This window comes from Penicillium crustosum (genome assembly GCF_028827405.1).
Source record: "Penicillium crustosum strain IBT 35664 chromosome Unknown utg000002l_segment0_segment0, whole genome shotgun sequence".
NCBI classification, from domain to species: domain Eukaryota; kingdom Fungi; phylum Ascomycota; class Eurotiomycetes; order Eurotiales; family Aspergillaceae; genus Penicillium; species Penicillium crustosum.
In genome coordinates this window covers 233,815-260,820 of record NW_026623123.1, presented here as the reverse complement: position 1 = coordinate 260,820, position 27,006 = coordinate 233,815, and the positions used below count along the sequence as shown (strand labels likewise).

Below are 27,006 nucleotides of genomic sequence, written 5' to 3'. Positions count from 1 at the left end.
CTGGATACGTATAGTTAACTATAGCGGATTATTTAATCACCCTCCGTGACTTTCGAACCATTAAAGCTCCAGTCAGGGTATTTGGCGGCTGCCATCAAGTTTACACAGACCAAGCAGACGTGCTAGAGAGCTTTCTTTCACGTCTCCAGACCTGCAGATTACTCCGGGATGGCAGCGATTCGTTCCCTACAGCCTAGAGATCAATGACACGGAGCCAAAAGTCCAAGGATATCTCTCTTAGAATATGATAGCTACAGGGCATGGGCACATCTCTCTGTTCCTACGACACTACTACCTAGACCGCCTTCGCTACCTCAAGCATTATCCCCAAGCTCCTCAAATTTGATGAGGCAAGTATGCTCCTGCAGGGATATCAGTATTGAACACGCGTCATTTGCGGGTAGTGCAAGTCAGGATTAAGTGAACACACCAGCATCTTGGGGAATCTATCGTCATAAAAGACCTCGAATCGAGCAGTGATCCCCGGCGTGATATCTTCAAACCCCGGCGCGATCGTGGTACTGTACTTGCGGTATATCGTTGCCGCGAGCGTCGTCATTTCGGCCATTGCCAAGCTGTTGAAAAGTGAATCAGCATTTTGCACACCCACTGCGCAAAAGGTTTGCGTTCAAAAAAAAAGAAAGAAAAGAAAAGAAATAGGAGGGAAATGACTGACTGCAAACCGATGCACATCCTGCCACCGCTCGAAAAGGCCCAGAACCAGCGGTTCATCTCGGCCGCCTGTGGCCCCAGCCAGCGATCGGGGTCGAAAGTACGAGGATCCTTGAAAACTTCGGGGTTGCGGTGGAGGGTGAATGGAGACATGCCCACGGTAACATTCGCCGGGATATTGTACCCGTCAATGACGGTATCGACGACACTCGATCTCGGCTCAAAGGTTGGCAAGGGGGCATATAGCCTTAGCGTCTCCTTAATAACGGCGTTCAGGTAGACACATCTGTCGCTAGCCTCGGCGGTGGGAAGGCCGTAGCCGTTGAGTGACTCCCCAGACAGTCCGAGGACTTCCCGCCTCAGCTTCTTCTGAAAGGCGCTATTTCTGGGCTGGGAGAGGGACCATATTAGGAACATGAGCGTGTCGCTGGTCGTGTCAATGCCGGCGAGAAAGTGGTCTGCACACTCCGAGGCAATCTCCAAGTCGTCCAGACCGTCCGTCTTGTGGTTCTGGTGGTAAGCCCAGAGGCGCTCGAGGATAGACGTGCCCTCGGCATCCCCCAAGGGCTGACCACCCCCCTTCTCGGATGTTTCCATATCTGACCGGAAGCTCCTATACGCCTGCAACGCAAACTCTCGAATGCCGGTATATGTGGCAGGCTTCTGCATGGGCAGCAGCGGTTGAACAATGCTCTCCATTGTTTTTGTGCGCGAATAAAGCCATTTCGTCACTGTGTTCAAGTGAACAGTGAACCACGAAAGCTTGCGCCGAGATGGATCCAAGATGTCGCCAATCAGAGCCCGGTGTGGCTCTGAGCCTTCTAGGGCAGACGTGGACCCGTACCTGCCGTACAGGAACTCGGTGATGTTATCGAGGGAGTAGTAGTGTAGTGTGCTGAAGATCTCGCTCACATGCCCCGGCTCCGCGTCGATGAGGTCCATGTACTTGCGCGCCTTCTCCTCGACCATACTCGCAGAGGGCTCCTTGAGCATAGTGGATTTGGAATAGGCGTGGGAGAGGAGCTTCTTCCTCTGGCCATGCTCCGCGGCCGAGTGGAAGGTGAATAGGTTCTGGCGGCCGTAGACGTCAAACATGCGGTAGAAGCCCGTTCGACCATATTTGCTACCTGGCCCGTAGATAGTCCGCAGCGCCGCCAGGCTGTTAAACGAGACCTCGTCTGGGCCGATGCGAACGACAGGGCCGTATTTCTGGTGCAGCTGGTGGATTTTGCGCGTGCGCGCGCCCTTCCAGTCCTCGTATGCCAGTCGCCATTTTGTCAGGGCGAACGCCTTAGGCCCGGGCACTTGGCTCATGGGGCTCAGAAATAGGGGGTCGACGAGTAGATATTTGATGAGGAAAAGGACCGGCGCCAGCACGACGGCGATAACTGACAACGATGCCATCTGAAACAGGTTCGCACATCAACCCCGTGAAATTGTCTACCTCTGTTGATTTGTAAATCTTAATGGCAGCAAGTAGCGAGCGCAAATTATAATAATAGGGGTTTAATAGACCTGTGTGTGCTTTCTGACTTAAACTCGTAACTTGGGAGGAGTGTAATACGTAGTAAACCACCACACCTGTACCTTATTAGATATCAGCTCTGATAAGCATCGCATACTGCCCAGGGGACGAGACCTGGCTGCAACGCTCTCTAAAAACCGACCGTTTTTTGGTCTAACTATAACCACTAAGGCGACCTCTAAAATCAGCATTTGGCTGTACCCCTCTTCCTTTAGCGGAATGTAGCGGCGGGGCCGACAGCGATATCGATAGGCTTCGTGCTTATCAGGCCCCCACTGGCGCCAAGATACGTTCGACAAGCTATGGAGAGGATTAAAATGTCGGACAACCCGACCCGAGGTAGGGGTTAGGGTTGACTGAGCGGTATACATGATGTCCTGGTTCATGTTTACGCCCGCCGAAAGACGGCAACGGCCACAGGCTTTAGCAGTGTATTTTCGAGAAAGTATTAAGTACTTCAGCCATAGGAGAGATTTGAGATTCACCGCGACTCCATCTACTACTTGTGTATTGACCACTTGTGTATTGTCCAAGTAATGGCCTCATCCCCGACTCCCGTGGTCCTCGTCACAGCCGGTAGCGCAGGCCTGGGCGCCGCGACCGCCCGTCTCTTCGCACAGCATGGATACCGCGTCGTGGTCAACTACATCACCAATGCGCAACGCGCCGACATCCTGTGCGCCGAGCTCGACGGCGACGGCCACGTCGCGATCCAGGCTGACCTGGGCTCGCGGAATGACGTCGAGCGTCTCGTGCACGTGGCCTACACGCAGATGGGCCGCCTGGACGTCGTCTTCTCCAACGGCGGTTGGACGCGCTTCAGCATCACGACGTCGCTCGACGACAATGCAGTCGAGGCAGACTGGGACCGTGCATTCGCCGTTAACGTTAAGTCACACCTGTGGCTGCTGCAGGCGGCGCGGCCGCACCTAGACGAAGTAGAGGGGGCGTTCGTCGCTACTTCTTCTATTGCGGGCGTGCAGGGTATGGGGAGTTCGTTGGTACGTTTTCTGGACCCCCGGGTAGTACAGTGTCGAATTACCACAGCAAGGACTGCGCAAGTTCTCCAGAAATTAATGACGTCGTGTTTTTCAGGCTTATTCGGCTACGAAGGCTGCACAGCTACACATGATCAGAGGCCTTGCCACCATGGTGGCGCCCAAGATCCGAGTGAATAGCGTGTCGCCTGGGCTACTTCAAACGGTGAGGATGTCCCTCTCTATCTACCATGAGAGATGGGAATTGGGCCTAATCTTGTAATCACTAGGAATGGGCAGAGCGGTTTAGCAAAGAGCAGAAGGAAGCCCACAGGCAAAAAACCAAGCTGAAGAGGTTTGTTGCGGTCGAGGTAAGCTGTTTAATCCCGAGCCCTTCTATCACTTCAAGTATGTATTAACTAATTGGCACCACCATCAGGATGTGGCGGCCCAGGTTCTTAGTCTGGCGACATCGAAGAGTATGACTGGGGCAAACATAATCATTGATGCTGGTTATACGATATAGAACTAACAGATGAAAATGAAACAAGTAACAGCAAAAGCACTTCGGCTTCTCCATGTGGTACGGTAGGTTAGTGTTCCGCAAAGCCCATAAATGGGGCCGAGCCCCAGGCCCAAAGCTCAACCAGCAGTGGGCTGTGGATCTAATTTCGAAGCCCAACCCAACCCACAGCCCATTCGTAGGGGCCCATAAGGCCCCCATTAAAGTCCATCTTAGGCGGCCTCTGGAATCGCTATATTATGACCTTCCACTAGGTATATAATGTTCAAATTTAGATTCTAGGATCGTGGTAGTTATATAAGTATACATATCAAATATAAATAAAATCCGACCGGTAGAGGCCAAAATACCACGGAGAAGGCTAATCTTGAAGTTTTGAGAAGGCATATATTTGGGATTTGTATAGGTGTACTACCTATTTTGAATAAACTTCTATAATTTATAGATCATCTTTTAAACGTGATATCGAGAGATAACTACTAATTGATTCTAACTTATTTAAACTAATAAGATATTACCTTTAGTATAAGGGATAGAAACGGAGGTAAAACGAAAGATAATTTCAAAAACCCTAAAAGGGGGTTCAACTTCCGAATTGTCGGCAAATTTGTACTGTTTAGGGCCTATTTGGGCCTATTTGGGGACGTGTTAACCCGCAGTGGGCTTCTAGTTAGGCCCACAGCCTACCGGTGGGCCCGAAGGTAGGGCCCAAAGCCAGGCCCATTTGCGGGATGGGGTGGGCTGGGCCATGGGTTTCATGGGCTTTGCGGAGCTCTAGTGATCTTATAGTCCAAATTTGAAGTCCGTTCAATCAGTGGGAAGTCGGGATATAGCGTTTACAAGAGGCCGGTCTATAAGCGCTAAGACCCCCTCAATGGATTATAATGGGGGCATGATGCCGTAAGGCCCCTATGATAGGCCACTGGGTTGTGTTGGGCCTGGGGTCCTAGCCCATTTGTGGGCTTCGCGGAGGTGTACTCAATAGTGGCGCTACCATTGAAGAGAGACGTAATCTAGCCCTTAAAAGGTTCAATGTTAATTGATAGACGCATTACATACGGGCCCGAGATCATAATTATAAAGGCGGCGATTAGAGCCATGAGCCAAAAATTAGTTCTATTGTAATGGTCCAATTCGTCGCCTATACATAGCCAACCACTACCTCATTCAAAAATCTTCCCGAACACCTTATCTGCCAAGTCCTTCTCGCGCGGGACGAGCAAAGCCTCGTAATTGTCGATCTCCTCCTTTATCCCGCCGAGGCTCAGGTCCGCGGTGCCCGGCCACACGTAGCGGCTGCGGAAGACGACCTTCCAGAAGAGGAAAAGCACAATGAAGAATCCGATCATGCCATAGTCGAGGAAGAACCACATGACGTCCCAGCCGCCCTTGATGAAAAGGTCGTAGCCGCCGGCCAGGAGCATGAAGAGTGTGCCACCCATGGCGAAGTAGGACGTGTACGGCTGAAAGCGACTCTTGTAGGGCAGGGTGTCGCGGGAGATACCCTGACGCTTGAGAGACGAGAAGAAGTGCCTGTAGGTCGCGGCCGTGCAGAGGTAGTTGATAAGCTGGCAGCAGGTGACTAGGTCGACGAGGTAGTTCATGACATTGGCCGATGAGCTGTTCACCTGCATGAAGGCGAGCAGGCAGAAGCTGAGCGAGAAGAGCAGGGCCCAAAGCGGGACGCCGGCCTTGGTGCACCAAGAGAAGAAGCGCGGGGCGTGGCCCTCGAGGGACATACCATGCAGGGTGCGGGTCGCCGCGAAGAGGATACCGTTGCCGGCGCTGAAGATGGACGTCATGATCAGCGCATTGACGAGGGAGGGCAGGCCGTTGATTTTGAGCCGCTCCATTGCGATGACGTAGGGCCTGTGTACGAAACATTGTTAGGACAAGTGATTATAGGGGACAACCTATCATTGTTGAGAAGACTTACGATGCAGCGCCTGTACCTGACCCGGTGAGTGAACCTCCAAGAATACCCAGGAGGGTGGTGTCGTTGTACGGGATGACGATACCCATACAAAGGGCAGATCCCACAAAGAAGACAAGGATTCGCCAGGCAAAGGACCGGAATGCAGGGGGCAGGATCTTGCGGGGGTTCTCGGTCTCGGCAGCCACCATGGAGATGTACTCTGGGCCGCAGATTCTGTTTTTCGATGTGGTCAGTTTCAACACAGAAAGTCATACTAGGAGGAGTAGGGGGCGCGGCTGTGGGTATTTACACTTACGAGAAGCTGGCTTGATACACGCAGGATAGGACGCCCAGGAATTTTCCTGTCCCTCCGGACACTATGTGCTCGACGAAGGCGCCCGGGTGATTCCAATATCGAAAGCCGTAGCGGTCATGCAATGGGTTGCCACCCAGCATAGTGATGAAGGTGAAGCAGAACAGCCCCAGCATCAGAAACACCTTGAAAATGGACAGGTAGAACTCGGAGATGCCGAAGTAACGCACGGTTGCCACGTTTAGCACAGCATATAGAACGATCATGGCGACAACTATGGCCTCGACGGGGACTTTGTCGGTCCAGAAGGTGATCATGATGTTCATGGCGACAATTTCGAAGGGAACAAGGAAGGCCATGTTAAGAAAAAAGTTCCAGGCCATGGCGAAGCCGAGAGCGCCATCGACCCATTCGCTGCCGAAGCGGATGAAGGGCGAGGGCACAGGTAGGTAGGTCACCATTTCAGCGAAGCACTCGTTGACGGCCCACATAACGGCACCCCAGATGAAGAAGGCAATGAAGAGACCTGCCGGGCCGCCCTTGGGGAGAGCCGAGCCCATTTGCACATACAGAGCTTCAAGGCCGTCAGCCTTCCGTGCTGCCGCTGTGAAGCAGAAGTTCTTGTCAACTTACAGGTACCAATGGCTCCTCCGATAGCAAAAAGCTGTACTTCCGATCCTCGCAGCTTACGGTGCAGATGCTGTGACCCTGAGGATATATTTACAGACGTTCCATGCCGAAGATCATCGTCGATCCTGGACGAAGGCTCTGTGGCGATAGATGGTGATGGAGGGCCCTTTTCAAAATATTTCGAGGCCGACATATTGATATGGTGTGCTCAGTGGCTCTCTCGGTTGTCGATGTTAAGCTTTAGTCATGGAACTGAGTCTCATAGCATGCCAAAGGGATCATCTGGGTTGTGAAGTGGGAATATCCCGGCTAAATGAAGGATCCAGGGTAGGTAGTACCCACCGGAGGCTCGAAGCTGGGGGTCGAACAAGAACAGAGCCGGGGGTGGCTAATATCGTGGCCCATCACATATCTCGCTGCGCCGATGTGAGATAAGAGATTGCTCAGGTCTTAGTATTACCTGTAGTAAATGTGAGCCTATTTAGATAGCGGTCCCTCCTTCGCAAGCTCTGAGTGGGCCACAATATTGGTAGATGCTACAACTTTAGTATATTGCTCTTTTTAGAACTAAAATCAGCACTAAGATACATTCAATTCACGCCGTTATCGCGATACGATTGGTCCCATACGTGATCTTTAGCATATCGCCATATCGTGTGGCGGGGATCGGGAATATTGTGGGGGTGACTCAACGTCTGTCGGACGCTAGTCCGCCCAGTGGCATGGATGGCTTATCGACTATCGCGGCACTGGCGATGACAAGGGAGATATATCAGCGGGGCATCCGACGTGCATCACCGACATCGTACTTTTGCTTGACGGTTGCACAAAGACAGGAAAGATGGAAGGGCAATGAGATATCTATGTGCCTAATATCGGGTAGACGCGGAGCAGGTGTGGATTTGCGGATGAGTAGGGGTTAATATTATATTGTGATCATATTGTACGGGGTGTATCTTCTAAAAGTACTGAAGGATTGAGAGTGAGAGAATCCCCCGGTGTTCATTACGTTAAGAAGCAGCCGGACTCAGTATTACAACGCCATGCAGCAAACCACCCGTCTATTTTTCATAAATGCCTGTATTTGATTCCTAATCTTGTTGTGGCATGTACTTTACTGCTTGAAGCTGCCGTTGGATAGTGCCTCCTCGTACTTGTAGTGTGGCTGGAACTCTACATACAACGTGTCCTGTGTGCCATGTTAGCCGGGGCTGTCACCGGTCAAGGAAGGGGTCATCAAACTACATACCGGGGTGCTGGCCATCTTGAAGTTATAAGCTGCTTCTTCGTCGCTCACAATGTGCTTCTTGTGCCCGGCGCTGTCAGCCAGCAGCTGCACCTTACAGCTCCTCTCCATCAAGCAGAAGAGGAACGCCGCCTCATCTACTGTGTATCCCGTCGTCAGCAGGCCATGATTCATCAGGATGGCCGCCTTGCCGGTCTCTCCGAGGCTTTCCGCAATCTTCTGGCCCTCCGATGCCTCGTTGGCAATGCCACCGTAGTCCGAGTACACCGAGTGTGCGTTGTAGAAGTAGCACACGTCCTGGTTGATCATCTCGAGCGGCCGCGCAAATGCCGAGTAGGCCCGGCCGTGCACTGAGTGCGTGTGGCAGATGGCGTGCACGTCGGGCCGCGCGCGGTGCACAGCGCTGTGTATCTGAAACCCGGCCGCGTTGATGGATCCGGCCACGTTGCCACCGACAACCTCGCCGTGGATGTCGACGCAGATCATGTCGCTGGCCTTCAGCAGGCCAAAGTGCACGCCGAGCGGGTTGATCCAGAAGCGGTCAGTCCACTCCGGATCGCGCACGCTGATGTGGCCTGAGATACCCTCGGCGTAGCCCTCGCGGGCAAAGACACGGAAGGCCGCCGCCATGTGTTCGAGCTGCCACTGCCGCGTCTCAGCGTGCGAGTCAAAAATTGGGATGCCGGGGAGGCTTTTGCCTCTGTGAGCCATGGAGGCCAGGGCGTCAACCTTGCCGCCCATTGACTTGGTAGGCGGGGCGGGCGAGGAAGCCACGAGGTCTGCTGTTGTGGATGGTGCCATGGTGATTTAGTTGCACAAAATGAATTATTGTAGAGCGACAAAGGGACAGAGGCGTATGACCATATGGGAGCGGTCAATGGTAACCTTATTTGCAAGACGTTGGGGGGATGCGACACAAATACATACACCTAACCTTGATTGCAGTCACAGGCACGCTATCTCCGTGATAACCTCATACTATTCCCATGTATATTTTGAAGAGGCAAGACAAGAGGATGCTAGTGGCTTGCGATAAGCCCGTGTTGATCTAGATTGTCTTTTTAAGTCGCATAGCATATCCCACCCTGCTTGGGGCAAAAACCTTGGGTCAGCGTATAGCCGTTGTCGGCTTGGCCGACAGTTCAGAACTTGCACCTTAAATCTTCCTCACCAATCCGAGAGAGGGCATTAGAGGGCCAGTACAAAAGATACAGACTCAACAAAACATTGCCCAGCCCCCTGGGACAAAAGTTCAACTTGTGCTCTACTACATCCTGACGCATTCTAGCTTCTAGCAAACTCAGAAGAACACAAATTATGAATACCAAAGTCCAAGAGGTTCTCATTCGGCTGAGCTATCGCTTGACCCAGCTTACGGGGGCACCAGCTCTTGACATAGATTCTATCAAGTAGTGGAGAAAGACACATATTGCACTTTACATAGACTCGAAACATTTCCCTTCACGCCTTTATAATACTAATGCACTATACTTCCCGTCCCATGCTTGTATGTTTCAAGAATACCGGTCCTACTTTAATATCAGACACGGCGCAGAGTCTCTATAGGCTATATTAAACTAGAAATCCTTTCCCCTGTACTTGAAATAGAGTCAGCTTCCACAAACCGGCACATTATGATGCAAACTCTCAGACCCTCAGAGGTACGTAGTACTATAGCCCTAGAGACGCACATAGCTAATACAACGAGTCATGGGGGCTTGTAGCCAACTAGGTATGGAGAGTGTTGGACAGTATACTAAGCAGCGTGTAAGAACTTTGAATTGAATCTTCCACAAGGTATAAAATTGGAATTACAAACTGTCTAATCTCTTCATATTCTTCCCGTAGATCCATCTACCCCTCATTATGAAAAATTGCTTTTTATGACGAAGGAAACAGATGGAAGATAGTTGATGGGCGGTGACAGCGTTAAACACTGGGTGCTTGATTCCATGGTTCGTACATGGCTTTGGAGAAGGCAAATGTGCATTGGAAGCAGTCTAAGTATCAATGCCATCTCTTGATTCCAGGATCCTCGAATTTGTATGGAGGAATAGGTGATAGGGGCGTCAAGCTGCATCAACGGGGCTAATCTAGATTCCGTAGGAGTCCTGAATTCTCGGCATGCAAGATAAAGCGAAGTATACGGAGTACTCCGTATATAAAATTGATTGCGGTTTGTCGTTGAACAGATGCAAAGGCATGTTAATTATGACAAATTAACTTGAATTTTATATAACTAGCAAGCATGGATCAACTGGCTTGACATAGATGCATACACTAGGGCCTCGCCCCTGACGGGCTTATGAGGGTTCGGAATACGTTGATTGAAGCCTGTTTTGCCAGACCCTGTGGGGGCCTAAGAGAATTTCCCGGAGAGACTACTGCCTATGTCGCGACTTTTGCTCTATCCTTAGGACTACAGCAAATCCATTTTGCAAGCTCGAGATGTGAGGTAATTTCTCAGATTCCAATCTTTATAGCGATGAAAGCAGTAAGCACTGTATTCACAGGAAGAGACTTAAAGTGACACTATATTAACTTTCCGACTCTTCAAATATACCGGCTTCGCTTAAAACCACTTTCTCTTCAGCAACTCAATTCTCATAAATGACCCCAAGTCTGTACAAATTAGTTAGTATTGATTGCAAAGGTTTCCAAGAGGTTGGGGAGATTCATGCTCACATTTCTGTTCTTCCATCTCGTCTAGCGGGACCTCTGCCGGCTGGATAGTCTTTGTGCTGTCCACGCCAATCATAATGATCTTCGCGATGCTAGGCACACCATCACTGTCCATAACAAACAGCATCCAGTATCCGGGAATCAGGATACCCGAGTCCTTTGGAAGGGTAGTCCTCCAGGTATTCCGGAAGTATGATGTAGAGATAACATTAAGTGGAACGCGGCGTTGATCAGTGTTCACAGTGTGAGTAGCGGTGCCCAAACGGATCAGGGAAGCTGCCGAGATCGGGCCCGAGGTCTTGAAATTCAAAGTACTACCCACCAAGAGATTATCTGGCACGTCCGAGATAATCGCTGGGCGGGGACGGGGCTGGCCTGAAGGAGTAAGGAGGTAGGGAGGTGTAAAGATCTGGCCATCATAGTGGTTGGCTGTGCAGTTGCCACAAAGACCACCGCCTGCATTCAATACTCGAGCATCTGGGAGGAGGATCGACACAGTATGGTACACTCTCACAACGTTGTTCTGCTGCATCTTCGTGAAAGTGTCGGTTTCAGGGTCATAGATTTCAGGAACAAATTGAACATCTTCCTCGTTAAAGGCAACGCCATACTGCTGGCCACCAAAGATGGCGACTTTTCCATCGGGGAGAACAACCGTAGTGTGGAACACACGCTCATAGTGCATAACGCCTCCTCCGGCCAGTTGAACCTTCGGTGGCTGATTCGGTTCCCCGATGGTAATAATGTGGGCGGCGTTCGTGGCCCAAGATTTATCGTAATCAGGGGAGCCACCGAGAGTGAGGATCTTGCCCTTAACGGCATCAAACATGATTGCGTTTCCGGACATGGAATCATCATCGGCCATACGACGTCCTGCTGGCTCAGTAGTTCCATTGGCATGAGCGGAGTACCAGTTCATGTTTTTGCTAGGCCCAGCTTGGAAGACACTGAGATTCTTCCAGCCGAAGAGCCAGCCATGGTTATCTGATCGCCAGGGACCTTCCATATCGTCAGTCAACATTTTGCTGACTTTTGCGTCAGGAAGCATAGTCCAGTTTCGGGTAGCAGGGTCATAAACTTCGCCATCCTTCTCAACGTTCGAACCTCCAGCCCATGAACCTCCAATGACGAAGACCCGGCCATCGGAGAGAGTGGTAGACGCCTGGTATCCACGACGGAGGACCATTTCACTTGCGCGGACCCACTCATCATTGGCAGAATCATAGAGACTAGTCTCGGAGGCATCATTACCACCAGTCACGACCATCATGCCGGTGCCGTCATAAGAAATTCCGGGGCAGAACATGTCGTGGTGGGTGTTGGTGACGGTCCGCTTAGTGACCTCGCCAGTCACAGGGTTCCATCGAGTCATGACGGTCTTTCCTCCGGGCGTCGAATGGAACTGGTCATCGGCCCACGAGGACCAAAGGGCAAGCATGCCGGATCCCTCCTGAGCACCGGAGACAGGCACAATTGGGAAATCAAGGGTTGGCCCCCAGACACCAAGAGCAGGGTTACGAGGAATGGTGTATAGAGTTCCGTAGATGTTCAGTTCAGCGATACCGACCCAGGGATTCTCCTTGTCGGCATCGGTAGTGATTCTGAGGTAACGGGTAGACGATGGCTCGAATGCAGACATTCGCTGTCTGTTTGTACTGGGCCACATTCCATATGCAACAGGCCCGGTCCAGGTTTCATGATCTTCGCTGACCCAGATCTTGTGCTGGGTAATGAGGCCTTCGGTATCCGTATCGGTTGGAGGAAGGACAACAACGGCGCCCACTTGATACCACGCCCCAAGATCAACAATGAAAGTATGTCCCTTGTCAGAGGGGTCGCTGCGCCAAGCAGTACCGCTCTTGCCATCGATCGCATTTTTGCAAGGGAAGCCACGGGCGGAGCTGCTGCATGTCAAGGTCCAGTCTTGACGGGGGATTCGGTGACCTTGATAAGGGGGAGATTCATCTTTGAACTCTGGTACGAAGGAGGGGTTGTCGGATTTGCCGAAGCCAGAAACACGCTCTCCTCTCATAGCTTCATGCATGTATTCGGCCATACCATTGACGCCGCCAATGGAGGCTCCAAGGAGGAGCCCAGCCCATTGAAACTTCATATTGGGTGAAATTTATCGAAGAGCCAAAAGAATGTGAAGGAGGAGAGAAAAGAAAAGCTCACTTCACCTGTAGAAAAAGAAGCCTTGACGTGACTGACGGCACATACATATAAGTACAGTACTCGGCATATTCTGTATGGGGTGGAGCGCCACTGCTATTACGCATTCAAGGGATTTTCTGCAAAGAGTAATCGGCAATAGCCTTTGCCAATATTACGCAAACTATGACATTTTAGCTGGATCTCTTGAGGGGTAGGTGGGGATGCTTTCCACCAGTTAAGTGTTTATCTCGGTGTTCTGAAGATCAATATGAGAGATAGACGTCAGTGTGTGTCTGGGCCCACCTTGCGACGTGAGTGGGCACTCCTTTTTGGATCGGTGAAGAAAGGTTCCGCGAAAGATTGGACCAGATCGGCGATGCTCGGTGACAAGTCAATGATCGGCGTTCTCCGGCGGCAGACATGGCATGCAAGCCCGCTCTGAGCTATCTATGTACCTGAGCAGTTCAGCTGTGTGAGTTTATTCCTAGCCTGCATGTTACAGGTGGGGCTTCCAAGATTGTACAGGCCAAAACTGGTGATAATAGGCCGGTGATGGAAGATGGACCAATTGGAAATTCACGATTCGGTGTTACAAAATTACTGCATGTTGATCATTGGTGAGGGAGGAACCACAAATAAGGAGTGCTACTCCCTAGGTATGTGATGGATGGGTCATCTCCTCGGGTAAATAGTTCGTGCTAGCGGCAAGTGGGTGGAGCCCGGCCCGCTTCCGCTGAGACATCCATGGATTCATCAAGCGCTAATCTTGAGCGAATCTTACTCTCTTTCAATCGTAACATCACGTAGGTGGAAGTCCAGTTCAGCTGAGTCTCTATGTTTCGGAATTATTGGTACTATTCTACCATATGCACTACATTCTTGCAGATGTGAGGTACATGTTTTGCTCCTCGCAGAAATGAGCTCCAGATGAAGTACGGAGTACAATACGGACCCATAATTTGTCAAGTGGAAAGCTGAAAACTGTCTGCCCCACATCCCTCAACTTCATCATTTTGCTGGGAGTATTTCAAACTGTTGGGTCAGCGCACCCTACATATGATGTTAAGCCATACCTAGACAATTGACCCCTGTGACTTGTTCCACGTTCTCTAACAGAGCAATATGTCCCTCGTTCGGATGCAGCCAGATATATCGCAGCTGAATCCTACATATGTACTCCGCACGGGGTAGAGATCTGTACGATGTACACCGATGTACACCCTACATTGCCAGATATGGCGAGATCTCCACTTCTCCAGCCAGCCAGTGTGATGTGGTATGTGCTTGCCCGCAGGAACCGTGATGTTCGAGTACAACATAGGTACTCCATATTATAAAATATATTGTCTCATTGCTCGGCGGTGACCCACCTGCCAAGCTTGATTGGAGAGTGGGTTGTGTTGATCTCTGCTATCAGAAGAAATGCGACCCTATCATCATCTCTGAATTAGGAATACATCGATTAATGGCTTGTGGGGCAATTGGTTCGCAAACTCAAGTCAATAGTAGTCATGGCGTAATATGGAGCATGCCGCTGCCCTCTCGCCCCTGAGACGCCCGTATAGCTGGATCTGGCTATGATCGAGCATTGCTCTTAGACCTCACTCAGTACGGAGTACTAGTGTCGGTGTCGAATGCTCCGTATCTACTCCGTAAGGGGTAATCTAATCCAGTGGCTACTACGTGTGGTTCAATCAGAAACCTGTCCTGCCCCGCATCCTACGCTTGCTTTTTTCGTCAGAAAATGTAATAGTTGTTGGTTGAGAAGATGGCGAGCCATCCCCTCTCTTTTCATATAATTATCCTATCCCCTCTGATCAACCTGTGTGGTTTTGACAGCAGCCTTCATTGACATTGGATTGTACACTCTTTAAGAGTTCAACATTCCACCATGAGTCTTACTTCGGCAATTAAGTCAAATATCCAGGGAGATATTTGGTAAGTTTCCCTAATGTTCATATATCAGAAACATCTTTCAAAATACTTACCTTCGTCAGGCCCGGTCTCCCAAAAAGATTCCAATCTTTCCTCTTCTTCCGTGTTCGAAACCGAGTTGATTTCAAGGACCGGTTGAAGACATTCATTCCCAAGATCACTACGGGCCAAGATGCCTGTGAGATGAGCGCTATCATTAAGAAGGCAAAGAAGGAGGCCGAACTCTCAAAGAGATCCGCTAAGCTTCAAGGTTTACCTGGAATCAACATTGCCTTTACCTCGACCGGTCTTGAAGCAGTAGGTTTTCCAACTGCTCTTACTACCATACAACACATACTGATAAGCGATTACTCATAGCTTGGAGCATTTATAAGTGTCGAGGATCAGGCCCTCGTTAAAAAGGACAGGCAGCTATCCACTATCTTCCGGAAGCAGCAACTTCGTGGTGGACTGTTCGAAAAGGGCATGTATGCGGATCTTGTGGGCGAGGGCTGGGACAACCCAGATGAGCTTCGAGAGCAATACAAGCCTACTAGCAATGGCGAGAGACTCATTGATGGTGTTATTATGGTGACCGCGAGCCTGAGGCGTGATTTGGATACCAAGATCAGCGAGGTGAAGGAACATTTCCTAGCCGCGGAGGGAGAACCTCTCAACCCGGACACATATGTCCTCAGCAAGGACCCTTCTATCGAGTTCACCTTAATCAGAGAGGGAAACGTTCGTCCAGGCCTGATGAAAGGAAAGGAACAGTAAGTAGCTATCAAGTGCCGGAGAGTCTTTACGGGCCAAACTTACCATTATATTCAGCTTTGGATTCAAGGATGGGATCAGTCAGCCTATCATTGAGGGCTGGGATGAAAGACAACCCGTGGGAAAGGAACCTAAAGCCACGAAGTCAGGGTAAGTGTCCTCACACTCCTTTAAACGAAGAACTATCGGACTGAAAAAATGCAGATTGATTGTTTGCGGGCACGAGGGCGACCCGATGGGCCAACCGGCATGGGCCAAGGATGGCAGTTTCCTTGTTTTCCGTGACCTCCAGCAACTCGTTCCTGAATTTGAAGAGTAAGTGACTTCTGGTTGTTCTACCTTGACGCATTTGGCATTGACTGAGTGTATAGGTTCATGGAGGAAAATGCGAAGCATGCGCCTTTCACTCAAGACCACCCCAGGCCAGCCGAGAAGCTTGCTGCATACTTGATGGGAAGATGGAAGAACGGTTCGTGACAAAGACTAACCCTGTTGAATATTTACATAACAATTGCTGAACAATATCAAGGAACCCCTGTGGATGAGTCTCCCCATGATGACTCGGACGAGTCCCTCTTCTCGTCAAATAACTTTGACTACCACCCTATCGAGGAGCACAACAAGTGCCCCTTCGCGGCCCACACTCGGAAAATGAGACCACGAGCTGATTTAGAGCACGACCACGCCGTTATTATCCGCCGAGGAATTCCATATGGCGAGGAAGTCTCAGCCGAAGAAATGACTGATAGGAAGTCGTCTGCGGATAAGGAACGTGGACTTTTGTTCGTCTGCTACCAGAGCGACATCCGAAATGGATTCAACTTCTTGACTACCCGTAAGCACTCAAGTCTTGAAATTGGACATAACATTTGTCAGGGACCTTACTAACATTTGACTTTTTCCCAGGCTGGGCAAGCAACCACCACTTCCCCGACCGCAAGAGCAACTTTGTCGGTGGTGAAGGTCCAGGTATCGATGCGTTTGTGGGCCAGAGATTGGACCACCACCCGCCTCGCTCTATCGGTCTTCCTGATGGCAAATATCCTACCGAGGCCCGCATGCCCCTCGACAGCTGGGTTGTTCAAAGGGGAGGCGATTACTTCTTTATGCCTTCTATTTCAACATTGAAGAATGAGCTCACTGGCCCTGGTATCTTTGACCAAGAGAAACTGGCACGTCTTCGTGAAGAAAATGCCTAATTGCGGGAAGTCAGAAAGCCATCACTGTAGTACAAAGTATATATCGTGCTACATAGTCTTGATATAATCAATATCCTCAGGAGAATATTTCTTTTTTAAAACACAAATTTGCCTTCTTTGATATAGCGTCTACTCTTGGTTGTTATATAAGCCCTAAAATAACTTTGGTAATCAAATAATAATCATTCAACACAGCTTAGAAACCGAAACAAAGTTCCCAGATCTTTACAACCTCATGTATAATGTACCGAAGCTAGGGAGCATTAACTCGTTTGTCTAAAATATTGAGCACTAATCTACAACTAGGTCCTCCATCTTATGAAAAGAGAAACATAAAATCCAGCAATATATAATTGAAGGTCATTATCAAATCAGCCCACTTAGTGTGTTGCTTTTGCTTCATTTCTATCGTCGAGCACCCGCCATATATGTTACAATTCGAGACAGCGTAAGGTATTATATGAGGAAGTGGTGGCACTCTAGCCTAAGAAGAGGTTCCTAATATTTAGCTAGATGAACGGGTAATATACAGCTTAGGCATCGACAGAAGCGCATCGATTGCGGTTTCCCTGGCTTACAACCAATTTCTAAAGAAGTTCTATCCGACCTCACCAGGAACTACATGCCTCCATGTCTTAATTGTGTGGTATTAAATGTGTATATTTTTCTGTAACCGAAGTTGTTGTAGATCCCGAAGTTGGTGCCTTAGGCTCCAATCCCAACTCCGCATAGCCAAGGTCCCCTTACGAGGCGCACCCCTCAACTTACCGTGATTCCCCGACACAGCTTGAATGGCGTCGCACTCCATGATTCTCCTTGAAAATGGTATCTGAATCTCCTAGGCCTTTAGGCATTGACGTCCCACGTTCCAATATGGAGTCGCCACCAGCCATTGCCGCCTTGTTCGTCATTAGCTTCGACATCAGAGCCGGGTAATTCCTACTCCCTGCCCTGGGCATCGCAGCTCTCAAGCTTAGGAACCTATTGCTGACATCTGCGACAATAGATATGTCGTCTCGTGGAAACGAACTGCGCCGGGAGGTGAGCAATCAGTTATCTAGCCGAGGCTACAATCGCTCCGACACGCGATACTGACTCTCGAGTGAATAGTTGAGGTTGAAGGGGTTGTGGAATACAAATCGCTGCCCTCTGGGCTGCACAATGTGACTGAAGACCTGGTGTATGTTTTTCGGCGTATTCAAAGGCTTTGGATCCGATCCTTGCTGACGCGCTCCTTAGGTACTTCGTCCATGAACAGTATGCCGGTATCAGCGCGTTCCTCAATCATCCCGCCACCGAGGCTGAACGCAATGCGAAGATGTTTGCGATCGGAGTTCTGGTGCCCCTCAGCACCGGAAGACTTGGGAAAAGCTGGCGACACGCTCCAAGGCTCAAGGAACTGACACTGTTCGTATCTTTAGGCCTCCACGATGAACGAGATTCCGACTGACACTCGTGCTCGATAGGAAATATGCCGAGAACATGTCGGATATGCAGCATCTATGCGATTACTGGGACACATATAGAGTGGGAGGGACCAATTCTGCAGCGCCTGACTCCCCCCTCGACTCGCCTCTTAGTCTTCGGTTCCGACCCGGCGAGCGACCAGATCACCCGAGTCGAAACCGCGCCTTCAGCGATGCAATGGTGCTGGAAACGTTCAGGCCGGCCTTAACACCCTTCCACCCCGCTTCATCGCTTCCAGATTTCACAGAGTGCTTCGGACCTTTGATCTTCCCCCTATACAGAGCAGCCTTGCTGCGCAAGCGCATTCTCTTTATGGGCGAGGCTCCTGTACACTCGTCGTGCAAATATGGTACGCTCCTGTGCGCATTTTAATCGATCTACTGCTAATTCGGATTCAGTATATGATCTATCTCTCTTAGCATCATTACCAAACTCCCTCCTACAGCTACTCCCCAACGATCGCATACCACCACTACGCCCTCGCCCCCTCTTCAACGTCGGCATTCATGATATACCCTACCTTTCCTCATTCGATACATCGCGCAGCATCATAGACCTTGAGACAGATCCAAGTTGGATCGCCTGCTCCACCGACACCGTCTTGACCATGAAGCCCAACCTCTTCGACATTCTGGTCACCCTTCCCGCACCATACTCACAACAAACTGCCGAGCGAGCCTTTCCCATAATCTCCCTCGTCCATAACACAGGCGGCAAACCCAACCAAACTCAACAAATCGAGCTGAAAGCAACCCAGCGCGACGCCCGTCGCTACGCAATGCTCCGCCGCGGACTCCGCCAATTCTCCAACGACCGCCCCACATCCCTAGCACAAGACCCATCAGACACAGACTCAACCTATTCCTCCAGCGCCGTCGTCGAGCCTATCTCCTGGACCCGGCTGGCCTACACCTCCTTCATCTGGTGGGCCTCCGCCGGCGAGAACCGCGACGGCCTCTCGCAGGAAGAGGAAGAACAGCAGATAGAACAAGACTCCCGCCTTCTGGCAAGCGTCGAGAGTCTCTCCCGCCCACCCTACAACTCAACTTCCCACGCCGATCCACCCCGCAACCCCCTCCAGGATGAGCAGCAGCCGCTCGAAGTCGCGCTGGTCGCGTACTTCCGCCGTCTAACGTCACAGATCTTCGTTACGTTGGCTGGCGCCATCGCCCGTTATGATAGCGACCTCGATGACGATGCGTATAACGATGCACCGTATATCGATGAAGATGATGATATCGATGCTTCACTCTCCATGTCTCGCCAGTCTATCAGCGGGGACGAGGGGACCTCGCCTTTGCTCCGGCAGCGGTCGAGTGTGAGCGGGTCTGCGAGTCATGTGTCGAGAGCTGGTCACCGGGACGATGGTTCGCATGACACTGTCACGATTACAGTGGCAGATATGGCGGAGATGGGGCTTGATGTGTGGAGTGCGACGGACCGTGTCTTTGTTGAGGAGCTGGTTTCTTTGTGGTGGGGTCGTGGTGCGAAGGTTGATAGTGCGAGGATTAGATGCTGTGGGATCTCGGTTTTGTAGAGGCTGGTTCTCTGTTTTATCCTTGAGATTCCTTCTGTGAAGATCTTCACGAGAGGATATTGTTTCTTGTCAGGCACATATTATACATTGTAGGTCAATATAAATTTCTCCATATGGTTCATTTGATTCTAGTTTTGAGATATACCATATACAAATAGTTGGCCGGTTATACCTTGTCACGTCTTTTTTGGTACTCTTTTATTGGGTATGCTTTTTAATCTTCTTGAAGGTCTTTTTATATGTCTTTTTTAAGATATTTTCCCTTTGATTAGTGTTGTAGCTAGAGTATAGCTGGTAAAAGGCTTGGGATGTGAAAAACAATGAGAGTATTGCTCATTGTAACAATGAGCTTAAAACCAACAGTCTATTCACAGATAGCAGGGCGCTGATGTCTGTTCTTCCGTCTTTTGCTAGTAGGGGATCGGCATCCTCAAAATCTCGCAACAGTTCAATGATTCCAGCGCGGCCACTAGCATTGGGGATGTTACCAATGGCAGCATGTACCGCCAGAAACTCTGGGTTTGGATCTCTGAAACGGTCGTCATGATTTGTAAGGGTGATGAATGTTTTCGTCGGGTACTTGAGAAGGGATTAGTGAATCGGGAATTTCCTCAATCGATACCGGTTTGGTACTGTCGTTGCCTCAAGAACGAAACGAAATTTGCCGAAGTCTTCATGAAACACAGAGGCCATCATCAGGATATTGTCTTCGCGATTAACATCCCCCAGGTTAAGACGAAAGTGTAAGTTTGGAAAGTATCGGAAATGTTTACCCATACCTCGGACATTCCATCTTGCTCGTCGTCGGTTGCGATCCTCCCGAGGGAGGAAGGATGTAAACTGCTTGCAACGAGTGAATAGGTCGTCCAGGGGGGATGTGGAGTAGTTCCAATATCCCAGAACTTTGTCAACACGCATTGGTAGCTATCACGAGCCAAGCAATATAACCTGTGATTAACCTAAGATTGTGTGAAGAAGACTGCGACCATAAAAAAATAGAATTCTCTTCCAACAACCAAAATCTATGTACAGAGGAAGAAAAATCAGACAGACATAGGAAATGTGAAAAGAGGGACACAGACATTAAAGCCGAAATTGCATCAAAGGAAGGACAGACAGTTGGGGAATTAAATCCGTAGTATACTGAGGCTCATGACATCGGAGCTAAAAGATCCAAACACAAAACAAACAAAACATATTGCTTCCAATCGCCATGCAAATGAAATAAAGACAAATTGATGCAGCGCCGGGGGGTATTAGAGGAAACGACAAGCACCGGCAGACCATGCAAAAGAAAGACATAAATATGCATCATGAGACATACATCCCAGGGGCATTCATTAACGTCGGAACATCCGAACAGGGGCACTCATATCTCGGCGTTCACCAAGTTCATTCTCGGTCCTTGAATCAGCCCGAAGATTGGGGTTGGGAAGGCGTCGAGGTCCCCGAGCAGGGGTCGGGTTGGATCCCGCCGAGGCACGAGCTGCGCGGCCAGGCTCGCTGGCACTGACTGATCGCTGCTTGCTATGGGTACGACCTCGTCGTGCCCTAATCTGCGCGAGGGCCTGTTCGCGGTCGATGGGTGTGTCGGGAATGCCAGGGTGTGAAGTGCGCTGTGACTGTGGCTCTTGTCGGGAAGGAGCTCTCTTTGGGGGGTTGATAGGCTGGCGGTATCCATGGGGATCTCGCTCGACACGTCTCGATGGTCTTGCCTCCACGGACAGCGGTGCACGCGAGTGTTCGGCGACACCATCTGATGGGATGGGTAGAGGCATTCTGGCCCGAGCCGGCTCCCCAGAGGGGGTAAACGAGTCCACCTGTTGGTCGGGTGATGCAGAGGTATCAATATGACCTCTGTGGACATCTGGCTGAGGCTCGGCGAGATCAGGTGTGTCGAAAAAGTCCAACCGCAGAGGTCTGATGTTATCTCGGAGAGGAGAGGGGAATGTCGTGAATGTGCCGGTCTCTGGAGAGAATGTAACCAGGGGCTCGGCTGGCATCTGCATCTTGGGAAGATCCGCGGGTTCGGCCTTCACACTAGCCGCGGGGTGCTGGTGGACAGGAACAGGTGGGGCGGCCAGAGGTGTACGACTTGGCTCGGGTTCTTCCTGGTGGACGCTGTGTTGAGGAGATCTCACCTGAGGGGTGGGGACCTGGTGAACGGGGGATCGGTGGACGGGAGGTGGAGGAGGGGGGAGGGCTGGCTTCGCGGGTGCTAGCTCGGCCAGATGGCGCTTGGTGCACTCTGGCTTGCTGAATCCTGGCTTCTTCAATGCTTGCTTCCTGAGCACGAGCTTTCTCTTCCGCCTCGATCTGGGGCTTTTGGAATTTGTTATAGTAATCAGCATCGTAAATGTAGCGACGGCCTTGGCTCTCAGCAAGCCTGCAGGAGCAGCGTTCGAACTGGCACTCGATGTTGAGGAAATGCACCATATCTTCAGCCGCGACTCTGCGACGACGCTCAAAGACTAGTTCTTCCTTGATCTCCTCCAATAGATCTTCGTCCACTTCAGCAGCCGTCTCAGATTCGGGTTGTTCACTTTCCGTCTTAGGTGCAAAGTCCGACAAACGTGGGCGTTTGGGAGGGGTGGCCTCTGCGTGATCTTCTTCGCGTGCCGGAGCTGGGGATCTAACAGATCCCGCAGCGGCCCGCTTCGGTCTGCGCGGGGTGGTCAAGAACGCGAGGTCGCCCTCTGCAATTGACAGTCTTCCGAAATCTTCTTTCCGAATCTCATGGGCGCGGACTTCCAGAGTGCTCGAGTGGTTGTCTGTTTCGAGGGCACGGAATTTCTCTTTCAGGACTTCAAGTTCCTCCGTAAGACCAGCCAGAGCATAGGCGCGTTCAAATGCCTCCTGTTTGGCCTTATCCTTCGCCTCGCGTTCTGCCCCCACTTCGTCTTTCAGTGCCCTGACCTCTGATTTCGCGTGTTTCAATTCTTCTTGAAGTTTAACCAAGGTTGATCCAGCCCTAAAAGCTTCTTTGCGGGCTTTTCGTATTTCCTTTTCGAAAATTGATCGTTCGTGGGCCTGGCGTTCTTTCGTCCCGTGTAGCTCTTCTAGCAATGACTCGAGGCGTTCGCTGATCCGGCGTTCTCGTGTCTGTGCTTCGGATAAATCTTCTTGTGCGGTGGCTAGAGCGGACTCGGCTTCCTCGCGGCCCAGGATAGCCCGTTGTAGAGCAGCATTGTTTGCTGTAGAGTTGGCAGGACTGCCTCCTCGAGAGAGACCGTTTAAAAATGCCACTTTGGCTTGAACTTCCGAAACACCCCGGGTACTCTTGTGGTGCAGTGTGAGAAGATCGGAAGGTAGTGAGGGAGACGCAGGTATGTTTTGTTGATTCATGCGTTCCGGCGAAACCGGATTCAGCGCTTTTGAGGGGCTGAGGATGGGACGTGTTGGAGACTCCATCGTAGATACTTGACAACTAGTGGATCCAACCGATGAAGATCACAAGGTCAAAGAATCATCACAGGATTGAGGAAGGAGATTCACGAGGGAAAATCACCGTTGTGGAGTTATGGTGGTGACGCACCCACAGAAACATGTTTATTGCCCTCTTTGGAATGATCAGGTGACTGTTGCCCTGGTGACTCGCTGCACCTTCCCAGATATGGTTAGACACTCACGTGCGGTACTCCCCCACATCAGGACTAGCGTCACTTTTGGCTATGTCTGTGCGTCTTTACGCGGGCATTGTCGATATCAAAATTTACTGAGGGGCTACACTGCGAGTTGGTCATTTTCATCCATCAATATGCATGAGATTGTCACACTTCAGCTTGGCCAGCGGGCTAACTATCTAGCAACACACTTTTGGAATCTGCAGGTACTGTCATCTCCCGTCGGATGCGAACTTCTGTCTGATATATAACTAGGAATCATACTTTACATACAACGAGGGAGAACAGTCTGATGTTGATCATGATGTTCATTTTCGGCCGGGTGTTGGAGCAGATGGCTCTGAAACTTACACTCCACGCACAGTAATCTATGATCTGAAGGGCGGATTTGGAACATTGCGCAGATACAATGCACTTTACGAGCTCAGTGAAGACTCCACGGCAGGCCAAGGATTATGGTATGCAGCTCAAATCGATAGACAAAGTTTTCAAACTAATATCTGGCAGGGATGGACGAGAGATAATCCAAAAACAAACTCCAATCCAACAAAGTGAATATCAGAAAAGCTTGGACCTGGGAACTACAGCCCCTCGCCTGACCTCAGAGTCTGTACGCTACTGGTCAGACTACAACAGAGTGTACTATCACCCGAGGTCCATTGTCCAGCTAAATGAATATGACTTAAACTCCCAGACCATGCCCTTTGAGGATTGGAATGTCGGGGAAGAATTATTCAAAGACCTTGATAAGGAGCATGACTTGCTCGACCGTGACCTGAGACTTCTCCTTGAAGAATGTGACCACTTGCGGGCGCTGCAACTATTCTCCGGGTCAGATGACGCCTGGGGTGGATTCGCTGCCCAGTATATGGAAAGACTAAGAGATGAATTCGGGAAGAAAAGTATTTGGGTGTGGGCTATTGAAGACGGCACCAGGAGCCAACGGGTAAGTGACACAGTAGTGCCGTTTTGAAGAATCGTGGGCTCGGTTGGCTAAGTTTCGAACTCTGTATAGCATCACCAGTTCAAGAAGGATACGAACAAGGCTAGGTCACTCTGCTCGATCTCCCCACTGGCCTCGCTCTATTCTCCAATTATCGACGTTCCGCATAATCTGCCCGGCTACCTCAATGTTGATCGCCAATCAGAATGGCAGAAAACAGCCTTGCTGGCCTCGGCTATCGAGACGGTCACACTGCCTTCCCGATTGCGGCCATATCAGCATTTCGAGGCCTCCCTCGCTGGGGAAGATGGCACACACATCATCTTCGAATTGCAATCTTCCATCAATAAAATCAAAGTCAATGACGGCCAGACCAAGGAAGCGTCCAATGAGGATGGGCCAACGAAAGCCGAAATTGAATTTGACATTGACTTCGCCTATGACGGCGAGTACAAACAGGGGGGCTCACATCTTCAATCAAGTCCAAGTAACCCGTGGAGAAGAACCGGAAAGGGACAGTGAGTCCACGGAGGACACAGACGTCGGGTACCTTCGCAAACTTAGACGGTACAATTCAGAGTCGATGCTGCAAAGGTAGGTATCCCCATTTTTCGCATTCACTTTTACTGTCTCAGCCAGGACGCTCACATTCTATACTACCATTATAGTTTCCACACGCCACTTAGCATGCCTATTCTTGACAGTTTCCCGCACGACATGTTCCCCACCCCCGAGACAGGTACTGGAGTAAATGTGTTTACCGCATTGACCGCCTCGACAAGGACAGCTCAGAGGATCAAGGCTATCTCGGCAACGGCCGGACGTTTGGTCTCAGTCGATGAGCGTGAGGCCTTGGTAAATGGGCTTGGCGAGATTCGAGAGTACTACGAGACGGGGTGGAGTAGTGGCTCGGACGATGAGGATGACTAGACTAAGAACATATGCTGATATCATCACCATCTAAAAATGACAGGGTATATAGCCGGTTTCGGGCGGTACTTGCCTCCCATTACGCAGGTCCAATATACGGAGTATGCAATACCACCACTGTGTTACCCCGGAAAACACCTGGAAAAGCTCTGTGGCTTAAGGCCCTGTGTAAAGTATCACCCCGTACTCTGTAGATGGACGGGAAAACAGCCATGTGCACCCAGCCTCCTCAACTCCCTGCAATTTAAAAGGCTGGGGATCTCTTGGATCATATTTCCCCCAAGGCCCCAAGACTTTAGTGTTCAAGACATATATCCTAATTTTAGAAACGTAGGTACTTCCAAGGTTATGGAGTAGAGTATGGAATGGAAGGTTCCTTGGTACATTTGAACCTTGCAATGCCCCCGCATTTTCTGAACGAACGAATCCCTCGATATTCTGGAAGAAGACTAGTATAATTTCAAGAATTCCAAAGGTTTCTTATTGTGTGACTACATAGTATTTTGTAATAGTCCAAGTACATGTACAACGCCTATGCAGTGCCTGTTGTATATTGTGCACTCCGTACTCCGTAGGCTTATTCTAAAAGTCCAACAGCTCATCTACCCCGCTATTATTCCTTTTTCTTGTAAAAACAAGATTGAGCGCGTCATCAGTCCGATTGAAAATTCCAATAGTCTGGACTGGGAGAAGGTTGGAATAGATTGACTTCCCGTCATACGGCCGTGGAAGAATAGGGTAGTCCTAGGGGTTCCGAAATATCCATATTGTATACGTCAGATGTAGGGAACGAATATTGACATTGAAAAAGGGGAAAAGAGAATATCTCAGGGCCAAACCAACAGCAAAAGGGGAGGAAAACAGTGAAAAATAGCAAAATAGCAAAATAAACAAGACGTTGACATCATCACTATGAGGGATCCATAGGGGGTCCATATCACGCCAATTGCGGGGGCCTCGGGAACTTCCCATTTTTTTAGGGAAAAAGGAAAAAAGGAGATCAGGGTCCTCAGGGCTGTCCAGGGCGTGTGCCACAATATCCACTGTCCTGCATTGGCTTAACATCCTTTTGCGAGACTCGCAACTGTTGGAACCCGCGTCACCTGCATTATAGTAGACACTTGCCCAGGGGCAGTTGTGACTGCTCCGTCCTCCGCTCCAACAACATAGTGTACTCACATTTGCCAACGCAGATCCACAGACAACTGATCGGCAATTTTGCAGTCATCGGCCTGGAATAGACCCTGATGACCCAAAGTCTAGACTCTAGACGGGGAATCACCGATATCGGGCCACTGTTCCTTATTGTCTTTTTATGCCTTACCAGAGTTCCAAGGTTTATTCCCACTTACTTTGCTCTAGTCATACTCCGTACAACAGTTCCAATTCTCACTGTCATTCGTGATGTTTCCCCACACTTTTACTTGGACAAATGGGATTGTGGGCCGAACTCAAGAGCTATTCATAGCTCGGTCTCATGACGTGGAGAAGAGACATTTTTCATACCAGACTTCATAGCACTCTGGAAGATCAAGACAAAGGGAAACAGACAACAAACAAAAGGGAGGAAACTTGCAAATCTAGAAGCTGGGCACGTACTTGGTACTGTTATGGAAAATCCCAGAGCTATCTCCCGCATTGCCAAGAACCGACCTGCATCATTAGAGTCAATCGGCCGATCCGCCCATCCACCGGGTTCTGGACACTTTTGACTTTGGACATTCCAACTCAGGTTTTTGGGGTCGACAAACCACACGCCAATATCTGAGACCTGGTCAAGTTATCATTGGCTCAACCCTAGTACCTGGTCGCTAGTCAACTGGGCCCGTGTACATGCGCTAGCTCTCGCCTCTGCATCCAAGTTCCGGTACACCATATACCATCACCAGCCTCTTGGCTGGGAAGATGCGGGTCGACTACTCCGTACTAAGTACTGGTCGTTTATGTCAGTTCCGGTCGGCGTTAGAATATGAGCGCCACTT

The 27,006-nt window shown here is 50.2% G+C and overlaps 9 protein-coding genes across 9 annotated transcripts; 4 read left to right on the top strand and 5 right to left on the bottom strand.

Annotated features, from left to right (window-relative positions):
* Nucleotides 1-314: 314 nt before the first annotated feature.
* On the bottom strand, nucleotides 315-2,076 carry N7487_003599 (cytochrome P450; the record flags this gene model as incomplete). The annotated part of the gene is made up of 3 exons (XM_056871346.1): nucleotides 315-362; nucleotides 431-575; nucleotides 677-2,076. The coding sequence occupies 3 exons, from the start codon at nucleotides 2,074-2,076 to the stop codon at nucleotides 315-317; spliced, it is 1,593 nt and encodes a 530-aa protein (XP_056729066.1).
* Nucleotides 2,077-2,733: 657 nt separating this feature from the next.
* Nucleotides 2,734-3,700, top strand: N7487_003598 (SDR family NAD(P)-dependent oxidoreductase; the record flags this gene model as incomplete). The annotated part of the gene is made up of 4 exons (XM_056871345.1): nucleotides 2,734-3,198; nucleotides 3,293-3,400; nucleotides 3,465-3,545; nucleotides 3,614-3,700. The coding sequence occupies 4 exons, from the start codon at nucleotides 2,734-2,736 to the stop codon at nucleotides 3,698-3,700; spliced, it is 741 nt and encodes a 246-aa protein (XP_056729065.1).
* Nucleotides 3,701-4,860: 1,160 nt separating this feature from the next.
* Nucleotides 4,861-6,748, bottom strand: N7487_003597 (Amino acid/polyamine transporter I; the record flags this gene model as incomplete). Its single annotated transcript, XM_056871344.1, has 4 exons — nucleotides 4,861-5,566; nucleotides 5,634-5,846; nucleotides 5,929-6,499; nucleotides 6,559-6,748. 4 exons carry the CDS (start codon nucleotides 6,746-6,748, stop codon nucleotides 4,861-4,863), a joined length of 1,680 nt encoding a protein of 559 aa, XP_056729064.1.
* A 921-nt stretch (nucleotides 6,749-7,669) lies between these two features.
* On the bottom strand, nucleotides 7,670-8,602 carry N7487_003596 (Class II aldolase/adducin N-terminal; the record flags this gene model as incomplete). Its single annotated transcript, XM_056871343.1, has 2 exons — nucleotides 7,670-7,744; nucleotides 7,805-8,602. The coding sequence occupies 2 exons, from the start codon at nucleotides 8,600-8,602 to the stop codon at nucleotides 7,670-7,672; spliced, it is 873 nt and encodes a 290-aa protein (XP_056729063.1).
* Nucleotides 8,603-10,373: 1,771 nt separating this feature from the next.
* On the bottom strand, nucleotides 10,374-12,596 carry N7487_003595 (putative galactose oxidase; the record flags this gene model as incomplete). Its single annotated transcript, XM_056871342.1, has 2 exons — nucleotides 10,374-10,423; nucleotides 10,487-12,596. The coding sequence occupies 2 exons, from the start codon at nucleotides 12,594-12,596 to the stop codon at nucleotides 10,374-10,376; spliced, it is 2,160 nt and encodes a 719-aa protein (XP_056729062.1).
* Nucleotides 12,597-14,528: 1,932 nt separating this feature from the next.
* On the top strand, nucleotides 14,529-16,524 carry N7487_003594 (Dyp-type peroxidase; the record flags this gene model as incomplete). Its single annotated transcript, XM_056871341.1, has 8 exons — nucleotides 14,529-14,575; nucleotides 14,635-14,869; nucleotides 14,930-15,324; nucleotides 15,383-15,475; nucleotides 15,530-15,640; nucleotides 15,697-15,794; nucleotides 15,855-16,160; nucleotides 16,232-16,524. The coding sequence occupies 8 exons, from the start codon at nucleotides 14,529-14,531 to the stop codon at nucleotides 16,522-16,524; spliced, it is 1,578 nt and encodes a 525-aa protein (XP_056729061.1).
* Nucleotides 16,525-17,308: 784 nt separating this feature from the next.
* Nucleotides 17,309-19,528, top strand: N7487_003593 (uncharacterized protein; the record flags this gene model as incomplete). Its single annotated transcript, XM_056871340.1, has 6 exons — nucleotides 17,309-17,456; nucleotides 17,531-17,565; nucleotides 17,635-17,704; nucleotides 17,764-17,931; nucleotides 17,991-18,340; nucleotides 18,390-19,528. The coding sequence occupies exons 1-6, from the start codon at nucleotides 17,347-17,349 to the stop codon at nucleotides 19,526-19,528; spliced, it is 1,872 nt and encodes a 623-aa protein (XP_056729060.1). The 5' UTR covers nucleotides 17,309-17,346.
* A 1,340-nt stretch (nucleotides 19,529-20,868) lies between these two features.
* Nucleotides 20,869-22,939, bottom strand: N7487_003592 (uncharacterized protein; the record flags this gene model as incomplete). Its single annotated transcript, XM_056871339.1, has 2 exons — nucleotides 20,869-21,635; nucleotides 21,670-22,939. The coding sequence occupies 2 exons, from the start codon at nucleotides 22,937-22,939 to the stop codon at nucleotides 20,869-20,871; spliced, it is 2,037 nt and encodes a 678-aa protein (XP_056729059.1).
* Nucleotides 22,940-23,285: 346 nt separating this feature from the next.
* On the top strand, nucleotides 23,286-25,024 carry N7487_003591 (misato family protein; the record flags this gene model as incomplete). The annotated part of the gene is made up of 6 exons (XM_056871338.1): nucleotides 23,286-23,357; nucleotides 23,407-23,609; nucleotides 23,659-24,097; nucleotides 24,167-24,543; nucleotides 24,608-24,688; nucleotides 24,763-25,024. The coding sequence occupies 6 exons, from the start codon at nucleotides 23,286-23,288 to the stop codon at nucleotides 25,022-25,024; spliced, it is 1,434 nt and encodes a 477-aa protein (XP_056729058.1).
* Between the last annotated feature and the right edge of the window lie 1,982 nt (nucleotides 25,025-27,006).